This window comes from Lagenorhynchus albirostris, chromosome X (genome assembly GCF_949774975.1).
Source record: "Lagenorhynchus albirostris chromosome X, mLagAlb1.1, whole genome shotgun sequence".
In the NCBI taxonomy this organism is placed as follows: domain Eukaryota; kingdom Metazoa; phylum Chordata; class Mammalia; order Artiodactyla; family Delphinidae; genus Lagenorhynchus; species Lagenorhynchus albirostris.
The window spans coordinates 30,003,827-30,017,788 of NC_083116.1; the positions used below are offsets into that span (position 1 = coordinate 30,003,827).

Sequence of the window (13,962 nt, forward strand, 5' to 3'; positions counted from 1 at the left end):
ATTAGTAGTGAGTGGTCAAGTAGGTTTTAAACAGGTATGGGTTGCTCTGTACAGGCTGCCTACTGGAAAACATTGTTAAACTTTTCTGTCAGTAGTTTCCAAAACTTTTATGCTTCATCCTTGGCCCTTTTTGAAAAAAATTTTATCCTCCCCTCCCCCTTCTTTTTAAAAATTTTAAGGATTAGGATCCTGCGGATAAAGTAAAACCTTTTCTGCTCTTAAGCCTGTTTATACAATGAAAATAAAGTTCTCCTTGGGGCATCCTCAGAATTTGGTAACCAGAGTTCTGAATAGGATAAACTAATATTAAAATGAAACCATTTGAATATGATTTAAATAAAAATTCAAGCCAGGAAATTTTAATTTAATCATTTCACAAACTTACAAGCTCACTACATAATATTCTAATTCAGAAAGACAAACACTTTTTGAAAAGTACACACAATATCTTAAGAGAATTCTACTTTGATATATATATTTTTTAAATGCTTAACCAAATGTGGTTTCACTTTTTGTCTTTTAAGACTGCTATAAATCAATTTACAAATATGTAAGAACTATCCTTGCCCGAACCATGTGCTCCAGCTCGAGGTTTGGTAAAACAAAACAGACTGAGTTCCTGGCGAAACATGGCATAAAATGCAGACAGCGGTTCCAATATCTTCTTGCCTGCCTTTTAGACAGGGATAGCCAACATAGCCCAACTTGCATCTCTCCAGCCGCCCCCACCAGGAGGCATCAGCAGCACTCCCCAAGAGAACGTCCTGTGGTGACAGAACATTCTAGATCTGTGCTGCCCAAAGCAGTAGCTGTAACAATTACTTACGTTATAGTTCTGTACAGAAACGGATACCAATATTGGCTAAATGACTAAAAGATTAACCACCTCAGTTAAACTGAGATTAATTATGCATATTTAGAAGTTATTACTATACCACACAATATTAACAAGCATGAGCACCAAACATTAACACAAACACTAAGACATAAACTACCAGTTTATATATCCTAAATATTTCTTCAACATCCTTATTTTTAGCAAAACAAACATATATATAACTTAAAACTCTTTTAGTTGTTTGAATTCTGAAGTTCTTAAGAGATAAAAAAATAGAAGGACACGGGCTTCCCTGGTGGCGCAGTGGTTGAGAGTCCGCCTGCCGATGCAGGGGACACTGGTTCGTGCCCCGGTCTGGGAAGATCCCACATGCCGCAGAGCGGCTGGGCCCGTGAGCCATGGCCACTAAGCCTGCGCGTCTGGAGCCTGTGCTCCGCAACGGGAGAGGCCACAACAGTGAGAGGCCCGCGTATTGCAAACAAAAACAAAAAAAACAAAAAAAACCCAGAAGGACATAATAAAGACCCATACAACTATGCAGTCTTTACCTTTCTTTTCCCGTTTATTCAAAGGCTGCAAAAGAAAGATAACCTCTCCTATTAAATTTCGAAACTGTTTTCTCAAATTAGAATGAAAGGTCCAAACATTCTTTCTACAACCTACGGAAATCATTTTTGTTAGAGGTAGTTATGGTTATTTGGTAGTTGCTGATGAATCAAGGTACTTTTAAGTCACTTCACATTTGCATATATTTCTTAAATGGTCACTCTTGATCTTGAAGTTTATTCTAGCTGATATGACAAATGGATGGCCACTGGATGCCAGTGATGTAATGCATTCAATCTTCAAGACAATGACTAACAATGGAACTGAGAAAATCAGTATGAGAAAAATGTTGCCTAAACATGTTCCTGTTAAATTCTGTATGTTTAAAATGTTTGGAGACAAAAAGGTTTTGTGGACTTAAAACCGACTGACACTAATGGAATGCCAAGCTGTAAACTGCCAGACAGCTGCGGCTGGTAATAAAATGCTAAGACCTGAAGAGCTTTAGCAGAACCTGATTATATGGTAATCCTAGTATCTGAGAAGGCAAAAGAGCTAGAAGAATAACTGATAGGTTGGTTGCTATAGTAACCAAGATAAATTTGTATACTGAATGGGGGAAAACATTGGGGTTGCCATCAGGTATGAGGCCCACATTATGTCTTATGTGCTTTTTCCACAATCTTGAATCACGAGATGACAGACTAACACAAAGACTGCTCAGTTTGAAATAAGAGAATAGATAAGGTTCCGCTCTGAAGAGTAAGGAAAGCACCCAATTAAAGGTTTAGCTTGTTAGCAGAATAATATCTGACAGCTAGGGGGGAATAACCTTGTGAAAGTTTGTAGAAATTAGCTTAGCTCTGGGTAGAAAACAAATGTAGGTTAATTATCAATTCAGGTTAAATACCTACAATTTTTATGATTTTAAATTTTGTTTGAGGTAATTCTTATAGGCTATTAATCTCTTACAGAAAGGGTTGTTTAATTCACTGTGTAGGCATGTACCTAAAACAATGCTAAATAGTATGATTTGTCTGGTCTCAGTTACCCATGCCCCAGAAGCAGCCTTAGAACCTGGTCTCTCTATCTCGGCTGCTGGGGCTACCTTCACCACCTACTCTATCTCCATCACCTCCTCCACCACCACCACCACCACCACTCCTTTCCTCCATACCCCAGGAAGTAATTACCAGAACTGCAGGCAGAGTGTGAGGAGGAAACAAACAGCCTCTTCAAGGTGCTTGCCCGGCAAATTCACCTGACTTTGTCAAAATCAAAACAATGAACCAAAGAGAACACATGGATTGTCATGTAATGTAAAGGTTACACAAGTCTCAAATATCAACAATTAGAAGTTATTTTTTGTTCTGTAGGATCACCACTGAATGGTCAACATCCTAAATCTAGGTTTTTAATATTTTTAAAGATCAAATTTTATCTACCCTATTTTACAAAGTAGGTTATCATAAGAACAGAATAAAGTTTTCAGTTTACAGGAGTTTGTACAGATTCAAATTGAGCCCCCAAATTGCAGTACTGGTTCGGACTGTCCCGCCTCAATGGGTCACCAAACTGACAGTTTGAGGCCACTAAATTTAGAGCCTGAATTTACTAATTAATATGCAGAAGGTTTCCCCCCCACTTCTATATGATGCTACATGGGTGTGATAAAACAGCATATGTAAATATATTTCTATCATCCACAAAGCCAATAGCAATCAAATATAATCCATGATTAAATACAATTTATGCTTAAATGCCAACCCATGAACAGTCATTTTTAAGGACTCTTTCCTTAAGTAACCCATAGCACACAAATACCTTTTTAATTGAAACTTGTATCGCTTTTCAATTCAGAGAGAAATGTTTCTGATGCCTAAGTGAGAAGCTGAGTTTTCAACAAAGGCAGCTATGCAAGTTTTTATTTTTCAGACCAAACAATTCTTTGGGGCAGGTGGATCTCAGTTCTCATAACTTAAAAATCAAGATTTTGTCACTACTCCAATCTAAAATAATATACTGTGACTCCAGGGAGATCAGCTCGGTGCTTTGTGACCACCTAGAGGGGTGGGATAGGGAGGGAGACGCAAGAGGGAAGAGATATGGGGATATATGTATATGTATAACTGATTCACTTTGTTAAAAGCAGAAACTAACACACCATTGTAAAGCAATTATACTCCAATAAAGATGTTAAAATAAATAAATAAAATAATACACTGTGACTGACAGTAACAAAACAAAACAAATAACCATCCCTGTTCTTAGATTAGCTATTCTGTCACCATTTTTCACCCTGACTTGGAGAAAATTAGTGGACAAAAGTTAGGATCCTAGAACAGTCCATGTCCTCTGACAGAAAGGCATGAAAGAAACAGAATCATGGTAGATAGCAGTTGACCATCTTAGGAGTCCCGCTAACAGGGTAAGTGCCAGAAACCTACAGCAGGGATACCTGGCAACACTTCCCCTCCTTCTGCAGACAAGGCATCACGGTATAAATGAAGAATCAGGAGACCTGGGTTCTAGTTCTGAGCTTGCCACTAATCAGCGATGTGTCACTTCCCCTGTCTGAGCCTAGGTTTCTCTTTCAGTTAAATGGAAGGGCTGGGCTAAATGATCTCCTGTCCCTTCCTACTCTAAAAATGTTACCATTCTAGCCTTCCTTCCAAGGCCTTTTTAATTGAAACTTGTATCAATTTTCAATTCAGAGAGAAATGTTTCTGAGGCCTAAGTGAGAAGCTGAGTTTTCAACAAAGGCAGTATGCAACTTTTTACTTTTCAGACCAAACAATTCTTTGGAGCAGTTTGATCTCAGTTCTCATAACTTAAAAATCAAGATTTTGTCATTACTCCAATCTAAAATAATATACTGTGACTCCATGGAGATCAGCTCGGTGCTTTGTGACCACCTAGAGGGGTGGGATAGGGAGGGTGGGAGGGAGGGAGACGCAACAGGGAAGAGATATGGGGATATATGTATATGTATAGCTGATTACAAGTATAGCCAAAATACAAATATTTTGGTTGCCAACACAAAAATAAAGAATGCTCAAAATGTCACATTTAATTTTATAACATGTTTCAGTGCCAGCCTTTAGTAGGTGTATGTATAATCCACACAAATTAGCAGGAACATTCATTTCATATATAATTTACCCAGTAAATATTTAATTTCAAATCTATGGGTCTCGAATCATGTACCCAATACCATCCAGTCTGTTAAACTCTCCTCGAATTAAAGATGAGGAAATGAAATGACTCATAGTCCAGGGCTTTTTTCTACTATACCAAACTTCCTCCTCCCTTTCCTGCTTTATCAAAAGACAGCATGATAGCAGAAAAGAACTCTAGACTGTGAAACTCATCTGGATTCTAGTCCTAACTTTGCCATTAGTTTGCTGTGGCACCTTGGACAAGTCACTTTACTTTTTCCAGGCTTTGGCTTTCACAACATTTTACATGAAGAGTTTAACTAGATGTCCCTTCCAGCTGTAACATGCTGTGATCTTATAACATTCCTATCTGACAAAACAAGATACACATTCTTGAAAGAGAAAGTGGGAATTTCTAGCCAAGAGAACTGAAAAGTTTGTGCTGCTAGTTCTAAATATATGCATCAGTTCAATTTAGCAAGTTGGTCCTAAAACATTTTACTCCAGCATCTCTTGGAGGAGGTTACCCTGTATAAACACACACACACACACACACACACACACACACACCCCACACACACACCCAGGATGGGGCAGCTATGATGTACTAGAAAAAATACTGGAGTAGGAGTCCGAAGAACTGGTTTCAAATCCCAGCTTTCATTTATAAGCTGTGTCTCCTAGGCCAATTCATTAACCTCTCTGAGCCTAAGGTTTCTCATTAAAACGGAGATAAGAATAAGGAAACCTGACTTAAAATACCAATCAAAATAAAGCATTATAACTGATGTACACTGCAAAGCTGTACAAGTGGAGATGATCTGCCACTGTGTTATAGTAGGGTGCATTCAAATCAAGCCTTTCTATAAACAGCTGGGCTTATTTTTAACTTATTAAATTTGCTTTCAAAGAGTAGAATAACAAAGTTGAAGACACCACTGGAGGGAGAAAACAAGAAATAAATCAATTTTAGGAAATGAATTGTTTACCTGGATTCTGCTGATTAACAAAACACGAGATTACTCTCAACAGTCTACTCAGTTTACTACAATTTGGTGAAATGGTCTGTGTACTCTAGAACGCGCAATGCAAGGAACATTTCTTAAAGTGCCCAAACTCAGTCTGTTAACCTCTTAGAGTTTGTATGGTATGCTACTCCAAGTGTATCTCAAGGGAGAGAGGATACTTCTAATGACCAGATATCTAGTGATACCATGTGTTTCCACAAATCAAGATTTCTCACTGCATTTCTAGGTTGTTAGTTACCCAGCCAAGTCTCCTCACAGTACCTTATGCAAAATGACAAAAACTGTCACAAAGGACAGAGGAAATGCTAATGATGCCAACCTTGTGCAGTCCTCCCAGTACAGCTAGTTCTTTTCAGATGCAATTCTCCAGATGAGTCTAATTCTCTTCCAAATCCCCTCACTAACGCAGAATGGAGCTGAAAAATTCACAGACTAACAGTTTTATCCACAGAGCTCAACACTCTCAATATATAGGCAGGTTAGAGTTAAAATCAGAAGGCTGGGTCCCAAGAGATGTTTTTACTTTTCACCTAGCATATCAAAGGATCAAAGTGCTTGAGAAACTATATTATCCCACGAGGGAATAAGTGACTCTATCAATTCTATCAAAATGACTCATTCAGTTTGGATACGTTAAATAACTCCAAGTTCTGCATACTTCCTCCCAAAGTAAGCACTGTGTGAAGTTAAATTTGCTAATTCCAAGAAAAGAAGGAGAAGGGAATGAACATTGCAGTTCTTTCTCTGTGCCAGGTCCTGGACTACTAGGCAGTTTACACAGGTCCTGATGTAGCTGTCCTTCAAACTTAAATTTGTTATATTCATTGAAAAGGAACAATATTCACATAGCTCTAAATTGATTAAATCATATATGTCGACGGTTATTTCCCTTCCCCCTCCACGCACGCGCACGCGTGCGCGCGCGCGCGCGCACACACACACACACACACACACACACACACACAAACAACAACAACAACAACAACTAAAGGATTAGGTCTCTTATTTAACCTGAATTGACAGTTCATAACTTTAAAGGGAATACCACAAAGACAAAATTTAATTTCAGGGGGCTCCAATGTACTTGGTAATCCAAGTGAATTTTCTATCCTCTAACATCTAGCTATGAACTTGTTTCATATATTGAACTTGAAGGAGATTCAATGCCATCTCAAGATTGGCCATTGCAGCCCCCAAATCCCATAACAGTGATTTGAAGGTTGGTGGAAACACACTCATCAGCGATCTACCAACGTAGAAAGTTCTCTCTGATTTTGTTGCTGTAACTTTTGAGGTATATATTATATATAATACATATTAGGTTTTAGAACGACTTCTAGAATGTACAGATAACATTATCTGCATTAAGATATTTCTTCCACGGGTAAGCTTGCAAATTGAAGGCAGCTGACTCCTGGAACCATATTAGTGACTTACATTAACAGACAAATTTTACCGATTTTCAAGTTCTTATAGCATGAAAATGTATTTCACTGCCTCTAGTTCCACACAAGCCCAGTAGAAGAGTTCGGTGAAATCGCTTTAAACATATTCCAACTTTGAAAAGCGGAGGAGTGGGTAAGTAGAAGTCCCAGGCAAGCGAAGCATTCCAACTACTCTATTTCCTACTCAGAATCTCCCATATTAATCACCACTAAAACATCTTGCAGAATTAGATAAAGAGCACAAAGCTGTGGCTCTCCTTCTAACCACAGATTACTCAGCACTTGTTTGTATCTCTGTAGTCGGTTGTGCACATTTATGTCCGGCTACTCTTTTAAGACCGCATTCTCCCTAATGGCAAAGGACCTTGTCTTCGATTTCCTTTGCCTCACGGCAAGGTGCTATTTTAATAAAACACCGTGGATCTAGAGTACATCACCTAGAGGACTTTCCTAAGTAAACACCCAATCTTCCCCCCCACTCCGCGCTCCGCTCCTTTTCTTTCTGTGCAACGAAGAGAAGGCAAAATAGGGAGAGGTACAGCCACCTCTGAAACGAATAGGTAAGTTAGCGGCAAAAGAAAAAAAAAACTGGGCACTGTAATTTCTCCTGTTGCTGCTCCTTTAAACTATGGCCCCCAAGGCTAAAACGGATGTTTCCAAAGTATGCTCTGAAGCCCACAAATACAAACCTCCGGCTCTCAGGTTCGTAAACTGTCCCACCTCTTAGAAAGCTGGACAAGACAAGAAAGGAACACCTGGGGCCGTTCACCAGGGAAAAGAGGAGGGTTTGCCCGAAGTGGCCAATCGCCCTCCCCCGACTCTCTCTTAAGTGCCCGAGGGAGGCGGAGAGGAGCAGCGGTGGCGGACACAGCCGGCCCTGGGAGGGGTGTAGGGGGGAAGGCACGGGGGAAGGCACAGGGGAAGCCGGGGGACGGGGACGCCCGGCTTGTGGGCCATGGCTCCGGTTACTTACCCTACAGGGTAGCCGCCCCCTAGGTGCACATCTTCAGGGGCATCAAAGAATTCCTCTGTGTCGCTTTCCGACGCCATTTATAAGACACACCCGCGGGTGAGGGAGCCGGCGCCGCCTGGAGGGAGGGTGACTCTCGTCTCCTCCTCGTCGTCCTCCACCCCGGCGAGGCCGTGGGGAGGTGGGTCCCGGGGAAGGATGAGGAGGGAGCAGACGATCTGCAGTAAGGAGCCGGACAGTGGCAGGGGGCCGCCGGCAGCTGCCGGACTGAGGGAATGACCAGCAGTGCGGCCGCCTGAGGAGGCGCCGGTGGGTTCAGGGACTGTTGCTGCCGCCGCTCCCGGCGATAGGTGTACGAGGAGAGCAGAGAAGAGGCGGTGGCTCTCCTCAGTGGGGGAGGGGGGGCACGCCGACGACAGCAGCTCCAATTTCTCCCGCAGCTGCAATTACAGCAGCTGGGAAAGCTAGTTGCCCGCAAAATACGGACGCTCACCAACCCTCGCGAGATTTCAGGAGAGGCCAGTAAGGCGTGGGCGGGGCGAAGAGGAGGCGGGGGCGGTTCCTGGGAAGCAGCGCTCAGATTTCTTGTACTCGAAGAGCCTATCAAAACGGTGCAAGCGCGATGAGGGCGTTCGGTGAGGGCCGGAAGTAGCGGGGAAGGGTGGTGATGAGCGTCCTGAGGGGAGGAGTCTAGAACCCGCGCAGGAGCGGCGAGGTTCCCCGGCCTTGTGAGAGCGCCCCCGACGTAGGTGGGGTCCAGCAGAGTGTTCTACCCACTAACTCTGCAGTTCCAAAGAGGCATTTTTAGAGGGGTGATTTGGGGTCTGCTTTTTTTCTTACAAGGAAATGCTGTCGGGAAAAGTTAGCATTGTGGTTTGAATCTACTTCGTTTTAATTTTTCCAAGCGCGGAATATCCCACCCTAGGGAGTAGGCAGGTCCACCTCCTCTAGCGTTACGGGTATAACCCGTCTTATTTACTACAAGCTCTCTAATTGAGATCCCTAGATACGATCCTGCCGGCCAGAGGGTGGGGTCCAAGAGAGATACGTGGGGAGCGTGATAGTTGCATGGAGTAATGATGGATTTGTTACTGGAGCTGAGCCACTGTTGGGCCGCCGGTTACTATCTCCCTACAAATACGCATTTTTGCCCACACTTAATGCAAGAGAAATTCTTACATACTGCCCAAGATGTGCGTCAGCCAAATGGTAAATATATATTGAGCAGATTCCGTTGCAAGGCTAAGAGCTGGTAACTTAATTCTAATCCTCGACTGCCCAATGTCCAGTGATGAAAATAGAAAGGTGCTTTTTAAAAGACCAAGATGGTCTTTCTTAACGCATCATGGACCATCAAAGTGATAATACTGACTTTCTATGGGATTGGGAGGCACATTTACTTTTCCCACTGCCATGACAGGAAGGAAGGCGGTCTGATCCGTTTGCAGCCTCAATTGTTGCTCAAGATGGTCGCAGAAAAGACAAGTGGGACCAATGGCATGGCCTCAGGCTGGAATGGGGCTCTAGATTACTACGGAAAGCAACCAGGAAAAGATCTGGAGTTGTGTAAAACCAAATGCCATAGATTGTGTATTCTTTAACACCCTAGAAGTTCAGGGAAAACGCTGCATAATGAAATAGGGTAATATATTTTGCAGTAAACCATATGATTACTCATGCGTGGTAAATAAATACCAGTAAATAGCCTCCTTCAGTTCAGATCAGCTACTACTGTCAAGTAAGTTTAGATTAGAGTAATTTAACTGTCAATAAGTTACTAAAAGTACAAAACAAAAATGTTTGGTTTCCAGAGCTTTTGAGATTTAAGAATTGCACATAAGGGATTTGTGGATCCTTGTGAGGACATGACTTTTGGCACTGTCCAATAATTATTAGCTTTTTTTGTTGTTTAAAAATATTTATTTAGGGCTTCCCTGCTGGTGCAGTGGTTAAGAACCTGCCTGCCAACGCAGGGGACACGGGTTTGAGCCCTGGTCCGGGAAGATCCCACATGCCGCGGAGCAACTAAGCCCGTTCGCCACAACTACTGAGCCTGCGCTCTAGAGCTTGCAAGCCACAACTACTGAAGCCTGTGCTCTGCAACAAGAGAAGCCACCGCAATGAGAAGCCCGCACACCGCAACCAAGAGTAGCCCCCGCTCGCCGCAACTAGAGAAAGCCCGGGCGTAGCAACGAAGGCACAACACAGCCAAACATAAAAATAAATAAATTTATTTTAAAAAATTTATTTAGCTGCATTGGGTCTTAGTTGCGGCACGTGGGATCTTTTAGTTGTGGCATGTGAACTCTTCGTTACGGCATGCGGGATCTAGTTCCCTGACCAGGGATCGAACCCTGGCCCTCTACATTGGGAGCACAGAGTCTTAGCCACTGGACCACCAGGGAAGTCCCTAGCTTTTATGTGTTTTAAACATGTTAATTTCCTAGGTATAAAAATATATCTCAAAGTACTAACTTTTTATTTTGTTGCTCACTAGGAGAGATATGCTATTTTCCTTATGGATTATGGAAAGATACAAGTAAATAAACTACCTGAATTTATTCTCTTCCTAGCTTTCTGATAGTGAATTTACATTTGCCTTAAAAATTAAAGTTTGGGGCTTCCCTGGTGGCGCAGTGGTTGAGAGTCCGCCTGCCGATGCAGGGGACACGGGTTCGTGCCCCGGTCCGGGAAGATCCCACATGCCGCCGAGCGGCTGGGCCCGTGAGCCATGGCCACTGAGCCTGCGCGTCCGGAGCCTGTGCTCCGTAACGAGAGAGGCCACAACAGTGAGAGGCCCGCGTACCAAAAAAAAAAAAAAAAAAAAAAAAATTAAAGTTTGGTGTCATGTATTATTCTAGGTGCTGAGGATAATTCAAAGATGAAAAAGACAACTTAGTTCCTCTCTTCCAGAAGCTCACAATCTAACAATGGATGAAAACACAGAGTCCCAATTTGGTGCTTTTTTTCACTATACCATACCACCTCTCTTGGACCTTTTAAGGTACTTTAAACATTATACTTAGAAAACAGTTAAAATGAACTAGGAAAGATTAAGCTGATAACATTTTTAGAGCTGTTAAAATTATCTGTGTAAATGCTTTTATCAATTTTATGAGAAAGTGAATTTCTGGGAACATCAAAACACATGTGTACCACCTATGATCATTTTTAAAGATGTCAGAAGATGTGTTTGTTTTGCCTGAAACATCTGTTCTTGAGTTTTAAAGCAGCAGGTTTTAGGCTTAGTCCAAGGCAGTGGTTTTGAAGCCTTTCTCCTTATTAGAAATGGAACCCTTTAATCAAGCCTAATTTCTTGCAAAAGTCCACATATCATAAAAATAAAAACAATTTTACTTGAAGCAGGGATAGTTCAGGTTCCTGCCTGCTTGGCTTTCCTTGAGTCTCAAGAGACTGCTGCAAGGCTCCATCAAAAAAAAAAAAAGAAAGAAAGAAAAAGAAAGCTATTGGTCCAAAGCAGGGGTTGGCAAATTACGGTACTGGTACACTGGACAAATCTGTCCTGCTGTCTCTTTTTGTAAATAAAGTTTTATTGGAACACAACCAGCCCTATTTGTTTATATATTGTATATGTTTGCTTTCAGAGCAGAGTTGAGTAGTGGGGACAGAGACTCTATGGCCCTCAAAGCCTAAAATATTTACTCTCAGGCTCTTTGCAGAAAAATTTTGCCAACCCCTGATCCAGAGGATACTATTTTCTAGGGTAACTGAGAACTGAAATTACACTGAAATTAAATGGTTGTTTGAATTAGTTTCACAACAGAATTGTATAATGGCACAAAATTATACATATAGATAAAAATGAGAATAAAACATTTTCCCACCTGGCTCATTTCCAATGACTATAAAAACTGCACAGGTCTAGGGCTAAGGTGGGTTTAAGGAAACTTTTTATGCCTCCTTATCTGCACAGCATAAACTCTACTTAGGAGTTTCAAAGGCTAGGGTCACAGCCAGTGTATAGAACAGCTTGTCTGTGGGATACTTGCTCTCTCCTCTTGTCAAGAATAATACAAAATGGCGGTATCCTTGGAGCCAATTTTGCTCCAACCCCAAGGATAATCACTCAAAACATCAGTAACAAAACTGTAATGCATGTAGGCTTTTGTTATAAACAAGAGCTAACATGATAACTCAGGGGAAAACTTTTTATGTACAGGGTTAGGTGATTTGAGATACAATATTGACATGAAAAGATTTAATATTATAATCTCTGTGAGAGTTTTTGTGGATTTTGAAATATAAGAATCCATGAAAAAATCATTCTGAAACTGGCCACAGTTTGTCAGGGCCAAGACTAAATTCTGTAATCATCAACTTTCAATTATCTGTTTGAAAAGTCAGTTGTGTTACAGATTATAATAGTACAAATTCAAAAAATCTATTTGGCTTTGGAATTTTTATATCTTTTTCAGGTCTACTCCACCTTCTTAATGATAGTTTATGTTCATATTAAAATTAATTTTCAATCTCTGAGCACACAAGAACTGAAAGTAGAGAGTGGTAGTCTAGAAATGTGTCAAGAGACACAGAAAAGCCAGCCTGACACTTAAAATGTGTTAGTATTGTGCAAGGGAATATTTTGTAGCCATGTATTACTATTCAGGACCCTGGAAGGAAGCTAACTGGAATTATCTTAAACAAAAAAAGGGAATTTATTCGCTAACATAGTCAAGTACAGACTGTTCTAACACTTGTCTATTCCTTTGTGACTAATATATTAGAGACAATTTAAGCAGAAGGTGAATTTTGCATTTGCTTATGTGCAATTTTGTCAGCCAGATACAGGTGAAAACAGAAAACTACACCCAGATGAATCAAGTTGCATAGGAATACACAAAATACACGCACACAGACCTCAGACGTCTACCAGTTACCTCACTTCATTGTGTGTTTTGAGTCACACCCATCCACATGGAGTGTTACAACTTTCCATCTGATTTCAGATAACCCTCCTTCCACCACTTCACAATAATTCACAAGTTGCAACCCTTCCGATAACCCATTTCCACAAGCAAACTTTAGCTCTTTTTCAAAATAAAGCACCATATTTATTGTAGTATTTATGTATTTCTTAACCATTTAACGTGTAAAACTGCTACCATTTTCATTAGGTTTGTATCTTTTAGTGTATGTGTCACTGACAGTTCTTAAATGTTGCACTCATAGCCCCATTTCCCCCATAAGCCCTGTGGTTTTTATTGAACAACTTTGCATAACGCAGTAATTTTGTGGGAAAGCATATGTTGTCTTTTTTTAAATTTATTTATTTATTTTTGGCTGCATTGGGTCTTCGTTGCTGCACGAGGGCTTTCTCTAGTTGCGGCGAGCAGGGCTACTCTTCCTTGTGGTGCGCGGGCTTCTCATTGTGGTGGCTTCTCTTGTTGCGGAGCATGGGCTCTAGGCATGCAGGCTTAGTAGTTGTGGCACATGGGCTTAGTAGTTGTGGTGCATGGGCTTAGTTGCTCTGCGGCGTGTGGGATCTTCCTGACCAGAGCTCGAACCCGTGTCCCCCACATTGGCAGGCAGATTCTTAACCACTGTGCCACCAGGGAAGTCCCCATATATTGTCTTATAGCAGCACAGACTATAGTCCAGATGAAGTAGCTTTAGGCATGGCTGGATCCAGGGTCTAAGATATATCAAAACTTTCTCTTTCTGTCTGCCTCTCTTCTTTGCTTATCTCTGCTTCTTTTTGTGCTTTGGCTTCAATTTTCCTATCACAGACAGCTTCCTTTTTGTACTCAGCAAAGATGGCTGCAGGCAACTTCAGTTTATAATGTCTTAATAATTCTCAATCCCAAAGGAAGTAAAACTTTCTCTTGGTGTTGATATATTATATCTCAGGGTCTATGTTGATTGGTCTTAGGAAACCTCTCTGGGTCAACTGATTCCCTGCCACACATCATGTGGGGAGAGACTACTGTGATCATCTTCTTCACGGACCACATGGAGT

At 41.4% G+C, this 13,962-nt stretch overlaps 1 protein-coding gene across 1 annotated transcript in view; it reads right to left on the reverse strand.

Moving 5' to 3' along the window:
- The window catches only part of WDR44 (WD repeat domain 44), an 80,927-nt gene extending 72,598 nt beyond the window's left edge, over positions 1–8,329 (reverse strand). Inside the window, exon 1 of the mRNA XM_060138142.1 lies at positions 7,989–8,329. Within this exon, the coding sequence (XP_059994125.1) occupies positions 7,989–8,065 (77 nt within the window). The 5' untranslated portion in view covers positions 8,066–8,329. The remainder of the gene's footprint in view (positions 1–7,988) is intronic.
- Positions 8,330–13,962: the final 5,633 nt, after the last annotated feature.